This window comes from Taudactylus pleione, unplaced genomic scaffold, assembly GCF_031769625.1.
Source record: "Taudactylus pleione unplaced genomic scaffold, aTauple2 ptg001839l, whole genome shotgun sequence".
In the NCBI taxonomy this organism is placed as follows: domain Eukaryota; kingdom Metazoa; phylum Chordata; class Amphibia; order Anura; family Myobatrachidae; genus Taudactylus; species Taudactylus pleione.
In genome coordinates this window covers 112036-135460 of record NW_028286236.1, presented here as the reverse complement: position 1 = coordinate 135460, position 23425 = coordinate 112036, and the positions used below count along the sequence as shown (strand labels likewise).

Genomic DNA, 23425 nt, shown 5'->3' with positions numbered 1-23425 from the left:
CTGTAGTCATCAGGAGCAGGTAAGTAGCTGCTGGGCCACCAGGGAGAATATGGCGACTTTCTACAGCTCTACATGACTATCAACATGGCTAATGTCATCATTCTCATGTCAGCATTATACATGTGGCCAGATCACACCGATTGCTTGGTTCTAATGTTCGATGGTTTACCCAACAAGGCTGTGGTTCCAATGTTTCCTCACCATTGACAATTCAGTTCCGATGTTGGCTCGCGGTGACTGACTCCCGCAGCCTGACCATCCCCCACTTACTCCAGAGACTCTTCCACCAGACACGCAGCTTGAGCGGCGTTCAGGTGTCTATGACGTGGTGGTAACACTCAGTATGTCACTATAGAGAACCTCTGCCTGGCAATGACAGAGGGCACTGCTGATTGGCTAAGCTCAGTCTGTCAGGGCAGTCACATGGGTGTCACAGGTGGTGGAGCAGTGTGTGATCACTGCTGAGCATGAAGCACAGTAACAGCCAGCCTACCATTACTAGGAGGTGGTGGGTCAGCTCAGCCCGTCCTTCCGTAACCATGAAGAGTCTTGTGTAGAGACATAAGAACACACTGATATATTGTAACCAATGTTTAAAACTAAATGTTCTGTGACCAAAGCTAAATACATCGGCTCTATCAATGTTTTCTTCATGTCCAATTCTTACTGTAATACAGACATCGGTAAAAGTATCTAAGTTGTCATCTGAGAAAATGTGGAGATGATTTACCAGAGATGGTTCCAGTGACAATTCCCAGCATCCTCCTCATCCTCAGACCAAACCTGGGGAATGTGCAGAGGGGCAGGTACATTAGTCCATGAATAAGGGGGAACTGTCCTATTATATCTGTATGACTGACATAGAGCAGACACATTACTGACATAGGGAGACGCTGTGACCCATCAGATAGGCTCATACACAGGTCCTTGTACCCATTACATGATCCCACATATGGGCTGTTATGGATCACATGTGGTAGATTCTCCCATGTTATACATTTCTTCATTGCTGAACAATACCATATACCAGTGGTTCCCAAACTGTGCGCCACGGTACCCTGGGGTGCAACGGGACACTTGCAGGGGTGCCTCAAGTTGGTGGTCCAGCACCAAATAAAATTATTTATGGTCAATGTAATGTAAATATGTGGACAAACAGAATTGCAAACCTGTCCAACACCACATAACTGACCCTAAAGATGACAGGTAAGCACAATTTACTTCACTTTACTACTTTACAACATTTCTCAATAACAAACATTTGGCCCAGGGGTGCCATGAAAACAATGCTGTTATTCTAGGGCGCCTTGATTCAAAAAAGTTTGGGAACCTCTGCCATATACTATACACTACACGGGAACCCCGGTATTACTATACTATGCACTACACGGGAACACTGATATTACTATACACTACACGGGAACCCCAGTATTACAATACTGTACACTACACGGGAACCCTGGTATTACTATACTATACGGGAACCCGTTATTACTATACCATACACTACATGGCAACCCTGATATTACTATACTATAGACTACATGGGAACCCTGGTATTACTATACTATACACTACACGGGAACCCTGGAATTACTATACTATACACTACACGGGAACCCTGGTATTACTATACACTACACGGAAACCCGGTATTACCATACTATACACTACAGGGGAACCCCGGTATTACCATACTATAGACGGGAACCCCGATATTACCATAATATACACTACACGGGAACCCCGGTATTACCATACTATACATTATACGGGAACCCCGGTATTACCATGCTATACACTACACGGGAACCCCGATATTACTATATTATACACTACACGGGAACCCCGGTATTACTATACTATACACTACACGGGAAACCCGGTATTACCATACTATACACTATAGGGGAACCCCGGTATTACCATACTATACACTACAGGGGAACCCCGGTAATACTATACACTACACGGAAGCCCCGGTATTACCATACTATACACTACACGGGAACCCCGGTATTACCATACTATACACTACACGGGAACCCCGATATTACTATTATACACTACACGGGAACCCCGGTATTACTATACTATACACTACACGGGAAACCCGGTATTACCATACTATACACTATAGGGGAACCCCGGTATTACCATACTATACACTACAGGGGAACTCCGGTAATACTATACACTACACGGAAGCCCCGGTATTACCATACTATACACTACACGGGAACCCCGGTATTACCATACTATACACTACACGGGAACCCCGGTATTACCATACTATACACTACACGGGGACCCCGGTATTACCATATTATAGACTACACGGGGACCCCGGCATTACTATACTATACACTACACTAGTATTAATATAATAGGTTGGGGATGGAATACTGATGGTTCGGATGCCTAGAGGGAAGTACCCTAATCCCCCCCCCCTGCAGCCTAACCCTCAACCTAGTACCTTACCTAATACTTACCATCAGGATGTCAGAAGTCAGGATTCCGGTGCTGGGATGCTGAGCGCCAGCATCTTACTGCAGGGCTGCTGATTACATCCCAATATAATAATGGTTACAGGTGTCTCCCTCATCCCCCCCACACCTCGCTTTCTCCTTTATACACAAGTTATCACTAAACACAGCAGTGACAGAATTTTCTACATCAGAGTCATTTTATTGCAAGTTTACAAGAATATAGTTTCCTCCTGTAGTAACACTTGGAATGTTATTTATTGAATATTTAATACTACAGATTACTATAATATTATGTGAATGTTTTGCTGCTAGAATAGTGCAAGAAACTCAGATTATAAAATGAGCAGCTGCTGTATCCTGCAAACCCACAAGCAGCAGATAAAGTGGATGGAGATAGGAATCTGTAACTTAAACATAATGGTAAAAGCAGCACAGAGTATGTCAGCTCATATAACTCCATTACAACTATGATCAGACAAGACTGACATGGATACAGCTAGGTAACAGTACAGAGTAATGATGTGAGGCTCCCGGCATACTGGTGCAGTGACGCTGTGCTGTGCACCTGTATATAGATAACAGATCATACATCCAACGCTCAGAGATGTGCAGCATCCTGGCATTTTCCATCAGGTGGGGTCTGTACGTATTAGGAGCCATCCATGAGGAATAGCTGTCCTGGCTTTCTCTCTTTGGTATAATATGGTCCTTACATTAATGATGAGAGTAACATCCTGCACATAATAGTCCTGTAACGTCCAGTTACTCATACAGAGCAATTCCTGTTATTATTCATGGCTTGTGTACAATGTGTCATTTCTGTATTACTCATGTATTATAAGCTGCAGGATATGATACTCGCACAGTGCTGTAATTCCCTCCATGGCACACATACAATAGAGATGACATATTATCTAATACATATGTACTAACATAATGCTGATATATACCATGATAGGAGGTAATAACAGGACAGGCCAGTGTATCCATGCAGGTGCCCATCAGAGAGCAAATCCCCAACACCAGAGCGGTGTCACAGTGACAGGAGACAGGAGAGAGGGGCACACGTGTAAGACAAAACCTTTCTTGTTTGGGTATGAGAAATGGATACTAAGACAGTCACAGTATAAAGATACTAAAAGCAAAGTTAGGATAAATCTAAAAAACAGGACAATAAAAACTGCATAACAAGAACCTGTGTATACAAAGAGCTGGTGTAACCCCAATATATAGCTATAATCACCCCAATATATACCTATAATCACCGGTACCTAAAGTGACAGAGTAATACAGCTTTATGTCAGTTTATATCCAGTTCTGAATGAGTCATAGTAATTGTCTGACCAATACTGACCCGGCTTATGTCTGACTGACCAATAGTGACCCGGCTTATGTCTGACTGACCAATAGTGACCCGGCTTATGTCTGTTCTTCTGTGGCCCTGACCTCGGCTTGTACTAGTCACTCACTTATCCTGTAATTATATACGTGATGGGGATAATCACCGTTATATTGTATTGTATTGCTTGGTACCTATTATTCCTTCACATGGATCCTGGTGTCATACAGGAGGGCCACTAATGCCCCTTTATTTATTTACTGCAAAGAAAAAGAGGTTTTCTACTTTAGTGCACTTACCCCCTAGTTATATACATATACTGTATTATCTGTCCAATGTATTCATGTGTTAAACTAAAACATAACTTTTATTTATATTATCACTTAAAATAAGTTTCCAAATAGCAGCGAAATATTAAAATGATAGTTGTGTATATAGATAGAAATAGTGTATAAAATCTTCCACTTGGGAGGAGAGCCCTCACGTTCCTTGTTATTAGTACTTCCTATAAGAGATTTACTGACAATCAACTGATTTCTTATGAGGTGTTATTTATTCTCTTAATCTAGTTGATGAGGGCTATGTATTACTCCCTATATAATTATTTCATATCCGTGCTTAATATTTTATTTACTTATAATATACCCTCAATAAAGAGCATAAGTCTCTAAATTGATTATTCTACCCTTTAAAGAGACCTAAAATAATATATCTTTATCAGTGACTTTCAGTGTTATTCATTTGCATGGAGATATCTCTGGCTCTCTGTATTGGGCTCAGTGTTATACATTTGCATGGAGATATCTCTGGCTCTCTGTATTGGGCCAGTGTTATACATTTGCATGGAGATATATCTGGCTCTCTGTATTGGGCTCAGTGTTATTCATTTGCATGGAGATATATCTGGCTCTCTGTATTGGGCCAGTGTTATACATTTGCATGGAGATATATCTGGCTCTCTGTATTGGGCTCAGTGTTATTCATTTGCATGGAGATCTCTCTGGCTCTCTGTATTGGGCTCAGTGTTATACATTTGCATGGAGATATATCTGGCTCTCTGTATTGAGCTCAGTGTTATACATTTGCATGGAGATATCTCTGGCTTTCTGTATTGGGCTTAGTGTTATACATTTGCATGGAGATATCTCTGGCTCTCTGTATTGGGGTCCCTGTTATTCATTTGCATGGAGATATCTCTGGCTCCCTATATTGGGCTCAGTGTTCTACATTTGCATGGAGATATCTCTGGCTCTCTGTATTGGGGTCCCTGTTATTCATTTGCATGGAGATATCTCTGGCTCTCTGTATTGGGCTCAGTGTTATACATTTGCATGGAGATATCTCTGGCTCTCTGTATTGGGCTCAGTGTTATACATTTGCATGGAGATATCGCTGGCTCTCTGTATTGGGCTCAGTGTTATACATGTGCATGGAGATATATCTGGCTCTCTGTATTGTGCTCAGTGTTATATATTTGCATGGTGTTATCTCTGACTCTCTGTATTGGGATCAGTGTTATACATGTGCATGGAGTTTATCGCTGGCTCTCTGTATTGGGCTCAGTGTTATACATTTGCATGGAGTTTATCGCTGGCTCTCTGTATTGGGCTCAGTGTTATACATTTGCATGGAGTTTATCGCTGGCTCTCTGTATTGGGCTCAGTGTTATTCTTTTGCATGGAGATATATCTGGCTCTCTGTATTGTGCTCAGTGTTATACATTTGCATGGAGATATCTCTGGCTCTCTGTATTGGGCTCAGTGTTATACATTTGCATGGAGTTTATCGCTGGCTCTCTGTATTGGGCTCAGTGTTATACATTTGCATGGAGTTTATCTCTGGCTCTCTGTATTGGGCTCAGTGTTATACATCTGCATGGAGATATATCTGGCTCTCTGTATTGGGCTCAGTGTGTATAGTTGTTACTAGGTATCTTATTTACTCGACAGACTGTCTATTTGTTTTGATACAATGTATCTAGTTTCTCCCTGATGCGGTAGAGAATCGCTTCTCTCTGAGCTGCTACTGAAATTCCACTTATATCAGTGATATTGCATCTCATTTATACGTGATGCATTTTATTAAACATCTTATGTGTTGTTATATTTCCCATGTATATATAGTTGCTGCAAAGTATAGCTGTCCCCATGTCTATATTATATTCTCCTGCCAACAGTGGCCTAGTGTGACCAGCCCGTGAGACACAGCTCACCCTCCATGCAGAAACCTCTATACTTCCTTGTGACATCTCTGGTAATATCAGTGTTTCCACTAAATCCCGTCTTACAGCAAATCACTAGCTCTTACACCTAGGCCTTCACAAAACATGTGCACCACCGAGAGGACAACTGGTCACTATTCCAGCTTTACTCACAATGTACAAAATCACTCAGGTCAAACAATGTGGTAAATACTAACAAACAAGCGCCACACGCAGCTGTGTTACCCCACATGGACGTCAGACAGGTTCGTGCTGCGTTTGGTTTTCTTACTTGTTACCAAACTCTTTATCTCACATATTTGTAGGTGTATAACAAAGCTTGTATTGTCCTTTCTGTGATTTCCTCACTACCAAATAATCTTCATCTCCTGACCCTGCACATTACTGGTGGTGACACCACTGTGGGAGGTGACAGTGCAGGACATACGAAGGACAATCTGTAAATGGTAATGATGACAGATTAGTTATGTCCCTATATTACATCATGTGGTCTTGTTATTACACAAATAGGCTAATAGCACAATAATAATATAATCCAGAGCTTCCAAACTACGCTATACAGTCAAGGGTGTAAGGATATCCATGCTTGAGTCCAAATGGTTAATTCAAACTGACTGAGGCACTAAATAAGCCAACTGCTCAAGAATGGATATCCTTAATACCCGTCCTGTAATAAGAGAAGTTTGAGAACCTCTGATCTGATAGAATAAGGAAACTGAAAGCCATTACATGAGGTACCTGTTGGAGCTCTATGTTGGTAACATCCGTGTGGATATATAATAAAGTGTAATATATTAGTATATAGGAGCTGAGTCACCCGTAGACACATGATAACGATAGTTACACAGATAGAGCGAATATTTGCCATCATGCCTAGATATAAGTCACTGCGCACACACAGCGATCACATTGCAAATACGGACGCACAGAGGGAACAGGGGGGTGGACAGAAAACTGCAGGCGTGTCTGTCCATGTGATCGCCATGTCATGGGCATAAATTAGCCATAACGATGGCAGCTGTAGCATGAGACCTCTCTGCGTGTCAAGAGAGCTGCAGTGTTTGCGGCTGGTCAGACCTGATGTAAATGCTGCGTGACTACTTGATATGCGCCGATGGTACCGATGATTACACGGGAGTGCGACATTGAACAATGAGAATGCAGCAGTGGGCGTGGTTATGGCGGCTGTGCCTCGGCATTAGCATATATTAGCACCTGCGATCTGTAAGAGACTGCAGCTACATTTGCTTCTGCTGCTGAATCAGGCCCATAGTGTGATAATGTAAATGTAATTTATCCTTCATCAAGCAGGGACAACAATCTAGGCTAACATTGTATTTATGCTTGTTCTGATAATTCCCAATGATATTACAGTACTGCAAATATCGCTGCAATTTCTATTTCATTGTAAAACATTTCCCACACTCAGGACATGGAAATGGTCTCTCACCTGTGTGAATCTTTGTTTGTCTAGTAAAAGCACCTCTGATTATAAACCATTTCCATCACTCACAACACGGAAAAGGCCTTCCAGCTGCGTGAACTCTCTTCTGATGCATAGAACGACTCTTCTGCTTAGTAAAACCTTTCCCACACTGAGAACATGAAAATGGCTGATCACCTGTGTGTCTTCTCTTATGTGTAACAAGATCTGATTTCTGTGTAAAACATTTCCCACACTCAGGACATGGAAATGGCTTCTCACCTGTGTGACTTCTCAGATGTCTAAAAAGACTTGATTTATCTATAAAACATTTCCCACACTCAGAGCATGAAAACGGTTTCTCACCTGTATGACTTCTCTGATGTCTAACAAGACTTGATTTATCTATAAAACATTTCCCACACTCAGAGCATGAAAACTGTTTCTCACCTCTGTGACTTCTTTTATGTGTAACAAGATGTGATTTCTGTTTAAAACATTTCCCACACTCAGAACATAAAAAAGGTTTCTCACCTGTATGAATTCTCTGATGTGTAACAAGATGTGGTTTATCTATAAAACATTTCCCACACACAGAACATGAATATGCTCTCTCACTTTTGTGAATCTTTGTATGTCTAGTAAGATCTCCTCTCATTATAAAACATTTCCCGCACTCAGAACACAGAAAAGGCCTTTCAGTTGCGTGTACTCTCTTCTGATGTTTAGAAAGACTGATCTGCTTTGTAAAACCTTTCCCACATTCAGAACATGAAAATTGTTTAACACTTGTGTGATCTGAACTATTTGTAATGCAACCAAGATAATCTTCATGGTTAGAAGGATCAGATTATATATCTGCACTATGAGTAAAGGGGTTTTCTCCTGGAGAGTCCTGTGAGAAGCTATTATTGTCTAGGTCACAATCTGGAGATAATATGAGTCATCTCCCCGAGTTAGTCCTGCGGCTGTGTCCATCTGCTGGGAACAGAATAATTATATGGGAATTAGCACCCCTGCAGAACTATACTATACTGTGTAACTATAATAAGACGTGCCCAGTTGTACCCCTACATCCCCATACTGTGTAACTCTAAGAAAAATGTGCCCGGCTGTACCCCAACATCTCCATACATTCAGTGACTTTATCAAGTATTTGCTGATGATTGTCAAGAGGCGGTTTAGGTGTAGGAGTAACACTGGCCGGGGAGTAGTCCGTAAAAAAGACAAATCTCCATCTCGGCATATGTAACAGAGTGCAGGCATGGTCTATACATTACATCACACACAGGTCATACTATTCTGCTGTGTCCTTACACTCTCCGTATCTCCATCTAAGTATGTGTAATAGAGTGCAGGCATGGTCTATACATTATATCACACACCCAGGTCATACTAGCTGCATCCTGCTATGTCCTCACACTCTCCGCATCTCCATCTCACTATGTGTAACAGAGTGCAGGCATGGTCTATACATTACATCACACACAGGTCATACTATTCTGCTGTGTCCTTACACTCTGTATCTCCATCTAAGTATGTGTAACAGAGTGCAGGCATGGACTATACATTATATCACACACAGGTCATACTAGCTGCACCCTGCTGTGTCCTCACACTCTCTGGATTTCCATCTCAGTATGTGTAACAGAGCGCAGGCATGATCTATACATTATATATCACACACAGGTCATAATAGCTGCATTCTACTGTGATCTCCATCTTAGTATGTGCGATACACCAGATAGTGTGGGGAGGAGACTGGTCAGATCTCTGGGCTGGTAACACACAGTGACATGATGTAAGGGGGAGAGCAGTAGTATCATAGGGGCTGATGGCTCCCAACTCTCCCACTGGGCAGATACATTTACTTCATTAGTTTGTACTGACAGAGGAGGGTGAAAGATAAGAAATTGAACAAGGAGAATGTGACTATTCTGTAATAAGTGTTTATTACGCACCTGTGCTGATATCTTTAGGGATTTCCTCCGTCTTAAACTGCTGATTGCCCCACACAAACGTTTCTGCTTCTCCCTCTATATCTTCTGCTTTATTATCAGTCACATACGTCTCTTTTTCTCCCTCTGTATCTTCTGCCTTCATATCAGTCACATATGTCTCTTCTCCCTCTATATATTCTGCCTTTGTATTAGTCACATACATCTCTTCTTCTCCCTCTATATCTTCTGCCTTCATATCAGTCACATATGTCTCTTCTTCTCCCTCTATATCTTCTGCCTTATTATCAGTCACATATGTCTCTTCTTCTCCCTCTATATCTTCTGCCTTATTATCAGTCACATATGTCTCTTCTTCTCCCTCTATATCTTCTGCCTTCAGATCACTCAGATACGTATTTTCTTCTTCCTCTGTATCTTCTGTCTTAAGATCAGTCAAATACGTCTTTTCTTCTCCCTCTATATCTTCTGCCTTCATATTAGTCACATAAATCTCTTCTTCTCCCTCTATATCTTCTGCCTTCATATCAGTCACATAAGTCTCTTCTCCCTCTATATCTTCTGTCTTCATATCAGTCACATACATCTCTTCTTCTCCCTCTATATCTTCTACCTTATTATCAGTCACATATGTCTCTTCTTCTCTCTATATATCTTCTACCTTATTAGCCTGAGCTGCACCCTAAACAAACATTGATTTGTTTTTTTAATGTTTGATTTCATTAATTGAGATTAGACAGTATAATATCCGTGCATAAGACACACACAGCTTCTCTGCAGATCATATTGTGACAGTCACTGTGGTATATTGGTGAGACCCTAAATCCCATCTACCTGATGCTCCTGTGGGATCCTGTGATTCTCCTCTGTACAATCCTGTGAATACAGAGGGTGGGGACATCTCTCTGGGGTCTTTCTGTTACTGGGTCCATCTGTAGGAGACACACACTGACTGATTACATTGTATATATGTGAATATCAGGTGATGTGTGTATATAGGGGCCCCTATACCTGCTCTCCCCTGTACAATAAATGACAGTCTCCTCTTACCCAGTGATGCAAGGGGTCGGTGATTCTCCATCATCACGTCCTTGTACAGACCATTGTGTTCCACTACATACACCCCCTCCTGCATGGAGACATAGACAGTGACATCCTGGCACCTTATAGGAACCTGACACACACAATGATACAGTCATCACCCAGACACATCCCCTGGTGTTACTGTATAATGTCCCATTCCCAGCAGTCATCTCTCCAGTCATCACCCAGACACATCCCCTGGTGTTACTGTATAATGTACCATTCCCAGCAGTCACCTCTCCAATCATCACCCAGACACATCCCCTGGTGTTACTGTATAATGTCCCATTCCCAGCAGTCACCTCTCCAGTCATCACCCAGACACATCCCCTGGTGTTACTGTATAATGTCCCATTCTCAGCAGTCACCTCTCTAGTCAGCAGCTGAATGATGTTCTTGGTGAGTTCCAGGATCTTCTGGTCATTGTGTCTCTCATGTATCAGTGAGTGAAGTGGAGGCACCGTGATGGGACTCTGGGTCCCGCTCAGTCCTCCTGACACATGGGGTTGGCGGCTGGGTGTCTCATGCTTATCGGATGTCTTCTTTAGTACTGTATAACCCTTTGTATTGGGGGAAACATGGAAAGGTCACTTAAACTCTATTTAAATGAGACTGTTTATTCAGGTGTTCATTTTACATAATATACAAAAAAAACTCTATTTTACAAATACTTGTCTTGTAACAATCTCCTAAATACAGGAAAATGAAGAGTATATAGTATATCCTGCAGCTCCGACATCTTTGGGTCAGTGACAACAACATACTGTGAACAATGTACTAAGTCCAAACTCTAGTGAGGACTGTGGGACTAATACTATATCTGAGATCGGCTCCCTGCTGCTCAGTTATTACTATAGGTATAAGTGATGTCACTGTCACACTCCCAGACTCTCACCTCCCCAGTCATGTCCCTAAATTAGTATTATTATTACCATTATTATTACCAGTTATTTATATAGCGCACACATATTCCGCAGCGCTTTACAGAGAATATCTTACCATGCACATCTGTCCCTGTCCCAGTGGAGCTCACAATCTATATTCTACCACATGCTCGCACACATACACACCATGGTCAATTGTGTGGGGAGCCAATTAACTTACCAGTATATTTCTGGAGTGTGGGAGGAAACCGGAGTACCCGGAGGAAACCCACGCAAGCACAAGGAGAATATACAAACTTCACACAGTTAGGGCCATAGTGGAAACTATAGATATAGGTGGTCACTGTGACACCCCCAGATCCCTTCACCTCCCCAGTCATGTCCCTATATTATTACTATAGATATAGGTGGTCACTGTGACACTCCCAGATCCTCTCACCTCCCCAGTCATGTCCCTGTATTATTATAGATATAAGTGATGTCACTGTGACACTCCCAGATCCCCTCACCTTCCCAGTCATGTCCCTGTATTATTACTATAGATATAAGTGATGTCACTGTGACACTCCCAGATCCCCTCACCTCCCCAGTCATGTCCCTGTATTATTACTATAGATATAAGTGATGTCACTGTGACACTCCCAGATCCTCTCACCTCCCCAGTCATGTCCCTGTATTATTACTATAGATATAAGTGATGTCACTGTGACACTCCCAGATCCTCTCACCTCCCCAGTCATGTCCCTGTATTATTACTATAGATATAAGTGATGTCACTGTGACACTCCCAGATCCCCTCACCTCCCCAGTCATGTCCCTGTATTATTACTATACATATAAGTGATGTCACTGTGGCACTCCCAGATCTCCTCACCTCCCCAGTCATGTCCCTGTACTATTAATATAGATATAGTTGGTCACTGTGACACTCCCAGATCGCCTCACCTTCCCACTCATGTCCCTCCATTATTACTATAGATATAAGTGATGTCACTGTGACACTCCCAGATCCTCTCACCTCCCCAGTCATGTCCCTGTATCAATACTATAGATATAAGTGATGTCACTATGACACTCCCAGATCCCAACACCTCCCCAATCATGTCTCTGTATTATTACTATAGATATAAGTGATGTCACTGTGACACTACCAGATCCCCTCACCTCCCCAGTCATATCCCTGTATTATTACTATAAATATAAGTGATGTCACTGTGACACTCCCAGATCCCCTCACCTCCCCAGTCATGTCCCTGTATTATTATTATAGATATAGGTGGTCACTGTGACACTCCCAGATCCCCTCACCTTCCCACTCATGTCCCTGTATTATTACTATAGATATAAGTGATGTCACTGTGACACTCTCAGATTCTCTCACCTCCCCAGTCATGTCCCTGTATTATTACTATAGCGATAAGTGATGTCACTGTGACACTCCCAGATTCTCTCACCTCCCCAGTCATGTCCCTGTATTATTACTATAAATATAAGTGATGTCACTGTGACACTCCCAGATCCCCTCACCTCCCCAGTCATGTCCCTGTATTATTACTATGGATATAGGTGGTCACTGTGACACTCCCAGATCCCCTCACCTCCCCAGTCATGTCTCTGTATTATTACTATAGATATAAGTTATGTCACTGTGACACTCCCAGATCCCAACACCTCCCCAGTCATGTCTCTGTATTATTACTATAGATATAAGTGATGTCATTGTGACACTACCAGATCCCCTCACCTCCCCAGTCATATCCCTGTATTATTTCTATAGATATAAGTGATGTCACTGTGCCACTCCCAGACTCTCACCTCCCCAGTCATGTCCTTAAATTAGTATTATTATTACCATTATTATTACCAGTTATTTATATAGCGCACACATATTCCGCAGCGCTTTACAGAGAATATCTTACCATGCACATCTGTCCGTGTCCCAGTGGAGCTCACAATCTATATTCTACCACATGCTCGCACACATACACACAATGGTCAATTGTGTGGGGAGCCAATGAACTTACCAGTATATTTCTGGTGTGTGGGAGGAAACCGGAGTACCCGGAGGAAACCCACGCAAGCACAAGGAGAATATACAAACTTCACACAGTTAGGGCCATAGTAGGAACTATAGATATAGGTGGTCACTGTGACACCCCCAGATCGCCTCACCTCCCCAGTCATGTCCCTGTGTTATTACTATAGATATAGGTGGTCACTGTGACACCCCCAGATCTCCTCACCTCCCCAGTCATGTCCCTGTATTATTACTATAGATATAAGTGATAACACAGTGACACTCCCAGATCCCCTCACCTCCCCAGTCATGTCCCTGTATTATTACTATAGATATAAGTGATGTCACTGTGACACTCCCAGAACCCTTCACCTCCCCAGTCAGCAGGTATATGATCTCCAGGGTGAGATTTAGTATCCTCTCAGTAATGTGACTTTTGTCCACGTCCATCCTCAGTGATCAGTTATTTATAGAGGACAGGTCTCACCCTTACGTGACTTCTAGTAAAGATTCTAGTGTTCCTCACGTGTCTAAAAGTAAATATAATAAAATATCAGAGTATATGTAACATATTAATTCAGGAAACACTGATTAACTAATAAGCCCTCCTCTTTCCAGAGCCATATCACACACTGGCCCTGATTCAGAGCTGGACGCTCTGAAAAAGCGCTCGCTCTGAATCAGGGAGTTTTTTTGTGCGGCATCCTGGCCGCTCGCATAGCTGTGGGTGACCACCCACAGATATAGTGAGTGGCCAGGTTGATGGTCACGATGGTCAAGACCATCGCGACCATCGGGCTTGCGACGAGACCCTTGTGGTAGGGTCTCGTGGCCGCAATCCACAGAGAGATTTCGGCTCTAACAGAGCCGGAATCTCTCCACTGACATCACTCGTGATGTCAGTGGGGCCGCCCACAAACGACAGGCGTTCTCTTGGGAACGCCTACGTTTGGATAGCCACCCCCCCTGGCCCGCCCACCAAAGGGGGCGAGCTGTCACTCAACATCGACAGCTCGTCCCCTTTGTTGCAAGACCGTGAGCGACGGAGTGCCCGGGTCTCGCGCATGCGCACGACAGAGGCGGCTCCGTCATGTGCATGCGCTCGACAGAGCCAGCTCCATCGCGCGCGTGTGCTCTGGGCCACCATCGACCCGGTTGCAAGTGCTCAGCGCTTGCGACCGGGTCTGAATCAGGACGTCTGATCACTATACACAGGTCAAACTGATATCACACACCTGATATACACAGGTCACACTGATATTACACATCTGATACACACTGATCACTATACACAGGTCACACTGATATCACAAACCTGATACACACTGATCACTATACACAGGTCAAACTGATATCACACACCTGATACACACTGAGCACTATACACAGGTCAAACTGATATCACACAACTGATACACACTGATCTCTATACACAGGTCACACTGATATCCCACACCTGATACACACTGATCACTATACACAGGTCACACACCTATTACACACTGATCACCACACACAGGTCACACACCTGATAACCTGTGATTACTACACATAGTATAATATACACAAGTACACAACACCATATGACAAGATAATTCCCCAGGCCAGATCCCTCACTGCCCACCCACCTTTTCCTCCTCATTCCACCCTCAGGTCATTCTCCCCAGTAACCTAGGATAAAGTCTCTGCCCCCATCATCTCACCCTACTTCTCTGCTCCCCCTCCCCCATTATACACCCTCCGATAGCGCACCACATCTCCCAGCCCAGCCTCTCTCCCAACTACTGCCCTATTCCTCTGTCTCCTAATATCTGGGCGACTTGTGTACAAACACCCATCTTATTTTCTCTGCTCCCCCTCCCCCATTATACGCTCTCCGATAGTGCACCACATCTCCCAGCCAGCCTCTCTTCCCCACTACTGCCCTATTCCTCTGTCTCCTAATATCTGGGCGACTTGTGTACAAACACCCATCTCATTTTCTCTGCTCCCCCTCCCCCATTATACGCTCTCCGATAGTGCACCACATCTCCCAGCCAGCCTCTCTTCCCCACTACTGCCCTATTCCTCTGTCTCCTAATATCTGGGCGACTTGTGTACTATCACCCATCTTATTTTCTCTGCTCCCACATCTGTAATAATTACTGAGTGTCAGCAGTCTGTGACTGTGCAGCCGCCCTGTCCTGCTGGATTACACAGTTAGCCTACCAGGATGTACGTTACATGTGTGACAATCCTGCCAGCCATGTGTATGTAGCATAGGGAAGAGGCTGAAGCATTTCTTGGAAGATAATCCCTTACACACTCAATATCTAGAACAGTGTTTCTCATCTCCAGTCACCAGGGATTCCTAACAGGGCATGTTTTCTATATCTCCTTACTAGTGCCTTCATTACTGACTGACACAATCTAAATGATCCAGAGGTGGTGATAATTATCTCACTGGTGATTTTGTGAGGAGACCTGGAAAACATGTACTGTCATGGCTCCCTGAGGACTGGAGCTGGGAAACGCTGGTCCCTACACGCAGGGTAGTAATAGAGAAAGTGCGGGGAGCAGAGGGAGCTCCAAACAGGTTGGTGATAATTAGAGAAATAAAAAGAAAGCTAAGAAGGCCTCAGACAGGTGAGGACTCAGCAGGGCCTATTACAGAGGACGTCTGTGCATCTTATACATCACCCGGTGTACACTATGGTGTCTCTCTGTTTATTCTGTCACTTCCACACTAATAAGAAAGATGTTAATAATCCAAGCGCTTCACGTGAATGAGATAATGCTTCAACAGGCTAATAAGGTGTCCACCCACAATACACCAAAAAATTCAACAGATAAAAAATACACAGGTAAACCTTGCGCAAAACCTCAAAGGGGAGTTTTTCTTGAATAATGATACACTCCTAGTAACCACAAAATATGAAAGAAGTCCACAAACTTGATATTACTGTAATTGTTCCTCTTATTTCAGTCAATATATGTATGAATCCTCTTCTTAAAAAGTTCACTGGTCTGCCCAAATGTTCTAAAAGTCACTTTCTGTTGTCTTTTACAACACTAAGAATAGGGGCCTCTTGTTCCTCAAAGACAAATGAAGGAAACAAAAGAGGGCCACAATAGTGTAATACAGTTTTATTATGACAACAATATATTAAAATAATGAGGCTGCGTACCAGACACAAAGGTGTATAAAAACACCATCAAGCATATAGGTTTGTAATACAGGGTACCTCCTGGGCTCAAGAATCCACCCACTCTGCCTTGGTCTGGAACAGCTACTCCTCAGTACAATCACCAACACGTTTCAGCTAACAAAGAACCTTTGTCAATAACCACCTACTGAGGGTACTGACCGCCAGCTACAGCTGATACGTTCAGTATGGGGGGTCTGAGTGCACCGGACACCTCCCTTTCTCTATAGTCTATTACCCACCGAGCAGTGACTGCTCCATCTGTATTATATGTAACACCAGGGTCTGCTCCACCTGTATGATATGTAACTAATAACCACCTACTGAGGGTACTGACCGCCAGCTACAGCTGAGTGCTCCGGACACCTCCCTTTCTCTATAGTCTGTTACCTACCGAGCAGTGACTGCTCCAGCTGTATTATATGTAACACCAGGGTCTGCTCCATCTGTATTATATGTAACCCCAGGGTCTGCTCCACCTGTATTATATGTAACGAATAACCACCTACTGAGGGTACTGACCGCCAGCTACAGCTGATACGTTCTGTATGGGGGGTCTGAGTGCTCCGGACACCTCCCTTTCTATATAGTCTGTTACCTACCGAGCAGTGACTGCTCCAGCTGTATTATATGTAACACCAGGGTCTGCTCCACCTGTATTATATGTAACACTACGGTCTGCTCCAGCTGTATTATATGTAACACTGGTGTTTGATCTACCCGCTTGATGGTAAGGCAGCACCAGAGACTGCTACAGCTATATTATACCTGTGACTGGAATCTGAGTCACCTGTATTATAATAACAGACCACTAAAGCCTGCTCCACAAGTATTATATATTACACCATACCCTGCTCTACCTGTATGATGATAATGCAGCACCGTAGTCGCTGTTACCGTATAAAAAATAGCAAACACCATTACCTACTGCCAGACACAGCAATGGCCGCTCTCTGAAGAAACGCCCCTCAAGTTAATCACGCCCCTTCCATCTAATATCCCTGTAGCTATGGGTACTGTCTGTCTCGCCCATCTTTAATAGTGACCGCAATCCTCTCATTCGCCTCAGTGCGGTGATTGGCAGCAGCGAGTAGCCAATCAGGCGGTACAAAGTAGAAAGGACGTCCTGTAACTAAGCAGCCACCTCCACCTGCTGCTCCCAGCTTCATCACTAGAGTACAAACTATTATAGTGTAATGGTGTCCTCATGTACAGTGACCGGCGGCCATATTCTTATAGTCTTCTAGTGACAGAGCAAAGGGGGCGGTGGCACGGGCTTTTAGCTGCCATTTTGTCTTAGACATTCCTGATTCAGGCGGAGCCGGTGGAATCAAGTTCCCGGCAGCAGCAGGTAATGGTGTCCTACTATACAGGGGGAGGAGCCTGTGGAGTCCTCCTATACAGGGGGAGCAGCCTGTAGTGTCCTACTATACAGTGGGAGTGTCCTGTGGTGTCCTACACAGCTTTTTGTTTCCTACTTTACAGCGGGAGCGGCCTGTGATGCAATGCTGTACACTAGGGGAGCAGCCTGTGGTGTCCTGTTAATATTATTATACGGGGGAGCAGCCTTTGGTGTCCTGTTATTATTATACAGGGGGAGCAGTCTGTGGTGTCCTGTTGTTGTTATTATTATTATTATACAGGGGGAGCAGTCTGTAGTGTCCTGTTATTAATATTATTATACAGGGGGAGCAGCCTGTGGTGTCCTCTAACTATTATTATACACGGGGAGCAGCCTGTGGTGTGCTGTTATTACTATTATTATACAGGGGGAGCAGCCTGTGGTGTCCTCTTATTATTATTGTTATTATTATTATACAGGGGGAGCAGCCTGTGGTGTCTTGTTAGTACTATTATTATTATACAGGGGGAGCAGCCTGTGGTGTCCTGTTATTATTATACAGGGGGAGCAGTCTGTGGTGTCCTGTTATTATTATTATTATACAGGGGGAGCAGTCTGTAGTGTCCTGTTATTAATATTATACAGGGGGAGCAGCCTGTGGTGTCCTCTAACTATTATTATACAGGGGGAGCAGCCTGTGGTGTCCTGTTATTACAATTATTATACAGGGGGAGCAGCTTGTGGTGTCCTCTAACTACTATTATACAGGGGGAGCAGCCTGTGGTGTCCTGTTATTACTATTATTATACAGGGGGAGCAGCCTGCAGTGTCCTCTAACAATTATTATACAGGGGGAGCAGCCTGTGGTGTCCCGTTATAACTATTATTATACAGGGGGAGAAGCCTGCGGTGTCCTGTTATTACTATTATTATACAGGGGGAGCAGCCTGTTGTGTCCTGTTATTACTATTATTATACAGGGGGAGCAGCCTGTGATGTCCTGTTATTAGTATTATTAAACAGGGGGAGCAGCCTGTGATGTCCTGTTATTACTATTATTATACAAGGGGAGCAGTCTGTGGTGTCCTGTCATTATTATTATTCAGGCGGAGAAGCCTGTGGTGCCCTGTTAATTTTATTATTATTATACAGGGGAAGCAGCCTGCGGTGTCCTGTTATTACTAATATTATACAGGGGGAGCAGCCTGTGGTGTCCTGTTAATATTATTATACGGGGGAGCAGCCTGTGGTGTCCTGTTATTATTATACAGGGGGAGCAGCCTTTGGTGTCCTGTTATTATTATACAGGGGGAGCAGTCTGTGGTGTCCTGTTGTTGTTGTTATTATTATTATTATTATTATTATTATTATTATACAGGGGGAGCAGTCTGTAGTGTCCTGTTATTAATATTATTATACAGGGGGAGCAGCCTGTGGTGTCCTCTAACTATTATTATACAGGGGGAGCAGCATGTGGTGTGCTGTTATTACTATTATTATACAGGGGGAGCAGCCTGTGGTGTCCTCTTATAATTATTATTATTATTATACAGGGGGAGCAGCGTGTGGTGTCTTGTTAGTACTATTATTATACAGGGGGAGCAGCCTGTGGTGTCCTGTTATTATTATTATACAGGGGGAGCAGTCTGTGGTGTCCTGTTATTATTATTATTATACAGGGGGAGCAGTCTGTAGTGTCCTGTTATTAATATTATTATACAGGGGGAGCAGCCTGTGGTGTCCTCTAACTATTATTATACAGGGGGAGCAGCCTGTGGTGTCCTGTTATTACAATTATTATACAGGGGGATCAGCTTGTGGTGTCCTCTAACAACTACTATACAGGGGGAGCAGCCTGTGGTGTCCTGTTATTACTATTATTATACAGGGGGAGCAGCCTGTGGTGTCCTGTTATTACTATTATTATACAGGGGGAGCAGCCTGCAGTGTCCTCTAACAATTATTATACAGGGGGAGCAGCCTGTGGTGTCCCGTTATTACTATTATTATACAGGGGGAGAAGCCTGCGGTGTCCTGTTATTACTATTATTATACAGGGGGAGCAGCCTGTTGTGTCCTGTTATTACTATTAATATACAGGGGGAGCAGCCTGTTGTGTTCTGTTATTACTATTATTATACAGGGGGAGCAGCCTGTGGTGTCCTGTTATTACTATTATTATACAGGGGGAGCAGCCTGCGGTGTCCTCTAACTATTATTATACAGGGGGAGCAGCCTGTGGTGTCCCGTTATTACTATTATTATACAGGGGGAGAAGCCTGTGGTGTCCCGTTATTACTATTATTATACAGGGGGAGAAGCCTGCGGTGTCCTGTTATTACTATTATTATACAGGGGGAGCAGCCTGCTGTGTCCTGTTATTACTATTATTATACAGGGGGAGCAGCCTGTTGTGTCCTGTTATTACTATTATTATACAGGGGGAGCAGCCTGTTGTGTCCTGTTATTACTATTATTATACAGGGGGAGCAGTCTGTAGTGTCCTGTTATTACTATTATTATACAGGGGGAGCAGTCTGTGGTGTCCTGTTATTACTATTATTATACAGGGGGAGCAGCCTGTGGTGTCTTGTTATTACTATTATTATACAGAGGGAGCAGCCTGTGGTGTCCTGTTGTTATGATTATTATACAGAGTGAGCAGCCTGTGGTGTCCTGTGTTCACTATTATTTTATACAGGGGGAGCAGCCTGTTGAGTCCTGTTATTACTATTATTTTATACAGGGGGAGCAGCCTGTGGTGTCCTGTTATTACTATTTTATACAGGGGGAGTAGCCTGTTGTGCCCTGTTATTATTAAACAGGGAAAGAAGCCTCTGGTGCCCTTTTGTTATTTTTATTATTATACAGGGGGAGCAGCCTGTGGTGTCATATTATTATTATTATACAGGAGGAGCAGGCTGTGGTGTCCGGATATTATTATTATACAGGGGGAGCAGCCTGTGGTGTCCTGTTTCTACTATTATTTTAAAAGGGGAGCAGCCTGTGGTGTCCTGTTATTACTATTATTATACAGGGGGAGCAGCCTGTGGTGTCCTGCTATTACTATTATTATACAGGGGGAGCAGCCTGTCGTGTCCTTTAACTATTATTATACAGGGGAGCAGCCTGTGGTATCCTGTTATTACTATTATTATACAGGGGGAGCAGCCTCTCGTGTCCTTTAACTATTATTATACAGGGGGAGCAGCCTGTGGTGTCCTGCTATTACTATTATTATACAGGGGGAGCAGCCTGTGGTGTCCTGCTATTACTATTATTATACAGGGGGAGCAGCCTGTGTTGTCCTGTTATTAGTAATATTATACAGGGGGAGCAGCCTGTGGTATCCTGTTATTACTATTATTATACAAGGGGAGCAGTCTGTGGTGTCCTGTCATTATTATTATTCAGGCGGAGAAGCTTGTGGTGCCCTGTTAATTTTATTATTATTATTATACAGAGGAAGCAGCCTGCGGTGTCCTGTTATTACTAATATTATACAGGGGGAGCAGCCTGTGGTGTCCTTTTATTACTATTATTATACAGGGGTAGCAGCCTGTGGTGTCCTGTTATTATACAGGGGGAGCAGCCTGCGGTGTCCTGTTATTACTATTATTATACAGGGGGAGCAGCCTGTGGTGTCCTGTTATTATGATTATTATACAGGGGGAGCAGCTTGTGGTGTCCTGTTATTACTATTATTATACAGGAGGAGCAGCTTCTGGTGTCCTGTTATTATACAAGGGGAGCAGCCTGTTGGTGTCCTGTTGTTATGATTATACAGAAGGAGCAGCCTGTGGTGTCCTGTTACTATTATTATACAGGGGAGCAGCCTGTGGTGTCCTGTTATTATTATTATTATTATTTTTATAACACAGGAGGAGCAGCTTGTTGTGCCCTGTTGTTATTATACAGGGGGAGCAGCCTGTGGTGCCCTGATATTATTGTTATACAGAGGGAGCAGGCTGTGGTGTCCTGTTATTACTATTATTATACAGGGGGAGCAGCCTGTAGTGTCCTTTTATTATGAATATTATACAGGGGGAGCAGCCTGTGGTGTCCTGTTACTATTGTTATACAGGGGGAGCAGGCTGTGGTATCCTTTTAATATTATTATTATTTTTATTATTATACAGGGGAGCAGCCTGTGGTGTCTTGTTACTATTATTGTACAGGGGGAGAAGGATGTGTTGCCTTGTTATTATTATTATTATCATACAGGGGGAGGAGCCTGTGGTGTCTTGTTAATACTGTTATTATACAGAGGGAGCAGCATGTGGTGTCCTATTTTCATTATTATTATACAGGAGAAGCAGCCTGTGGTGTCCTGTTACTATTATTGTACAGGGGGAGAAGGATGTGTTGCCTTGTTATTACTATTATTATACAGGGGGAGGAGCCTGTGGTGTCTTGTTAATACTGTTATTATACAGAGGGAGCAGCCTGTGGTGTCCTGTTATTACTATTATTATACAGGGGGGGCAGCCTGTGGTGTTCTGTTATTACTATTATTATACAGGAGGAGCAGCCTGTGGTGTACTGTTATTATTATTATACAGGGGGAGCAGCCTGTAGTGTCCTATTACTCTGATTATTATACAGGGGGAGCAGCCTGTGGTGTCCTGTTACTATTGTTATATAGGGGGAGCAGGCTGTGGTGTCCTTTTAATATTATTATTTTTATTATTATACAGGGTAGCAGCCTGTGGTGTCCTGTTACTATTATTCTACAGGGTGAGCAGCCTGTGGTGTCTTGTTACTATTATTATACTGGTGAAGCAGCCTGTGGTATCCTATTACTATTATTATACAAAGGGAGCAACCTGTGGTGTCCTGTTACTTTTACACAGGTGGAGCTGCCTTTGGTGTTCTGTTATTATTTTTATTATACAGGGGGAGCAGCCTGTGGTGTCCTTTTTATAATCATTATACAGGGGGAGCAGCCTGTGGTGTCCTATTTTCATTATTATTATTATACAGGAGAAGCAGCCTGTGGTGTCCTGTTATTATTATTGTACAGGGAGAGAAGGATGTGTTGCCTTGTTATTATTATTATTATTATTATACAGGGGGAGGAGCCTGTGGTGTCTTGTTAATACTGTTATTATACAGAGGGAGCAGCCTGTGGTGTCCTATTTTCATTATTATTATTATACAGGAGAAGCAGCCTGTGGTGTCCTGTTACTATTATTGTACAGGAGGAGAAGGATGTGTTGCCTTGGTATTACTATTATTATACAGGGGGAGGAGCCTGTGGTGTCTTGTTAATACTGTTATTATACAGAGGGAGCAGCCTGTGGTGTCCTGTTATTACTATTATTATACGGGGGGGCAGCCTGTGGTGTTCTGTTATTACTATTATTATACAGGAGGAGCAGCCTGTGGTGTCCTGTTATTATTATTATTACTATTAATATACAGGGAGAGCAGCCTGTGGTGTCCTGTTATTATTATTATTATTTTTATAACACAGGAGGAGCA

At 43.2% G+C, this 23425-nt stretch overlaps 1 protein-coding gene and 1 pseudogene across 2 annotated transcripts in view; one reads left to right on the top strand and one right to left on the bottom strand.

Annotated features, from left to right (window-relative positions):
- LOC148436299 (uncharacterized) overlaps positions 1-12354 on the bottom strand; it is a 44690-nt pseudogene extending 32336 nt beyond the window's left edge. The window contains exons 1-6 of the transcript XR_015876473.1: positions 12343-12354; positions 10882-11073; positions 10481-10559; positions 10265-10362; positions 9434-10112; positions 7664-8324 (exon numbers count right to left, since the gene is read on the bottom strand). The product of XR_015876473.1 is annotated as an uncharacterized LOC148436299 (transcript). The remainder of the gene's footprint in view (positions 1-7663; positions 8325-9433; positions 10113-10264; positions 10363-10480; positions 10560-10881; positions 11074-12342) is intronic.
- Positions 12355-17326: 4972 nt separating this feature from the next.
- LOC148436298 (uncharacterized) overlaps positions 17327-23425 on the top strand; it is a 42892-nt gene continuing 36793 nt past the window's right edge. Inside the window, exons 1-2 of the mRNA XM_088465057.1 lie at positions 17327-17428; positions 17915-17950. Coding sequence (XP_088321183.1) covers positions 17327-17428; positions 17915-17950 — 138 coding nt within the window. The remainder of the gene's footprint in view (positions 17429-17914; positions 17951-23425) is intronic.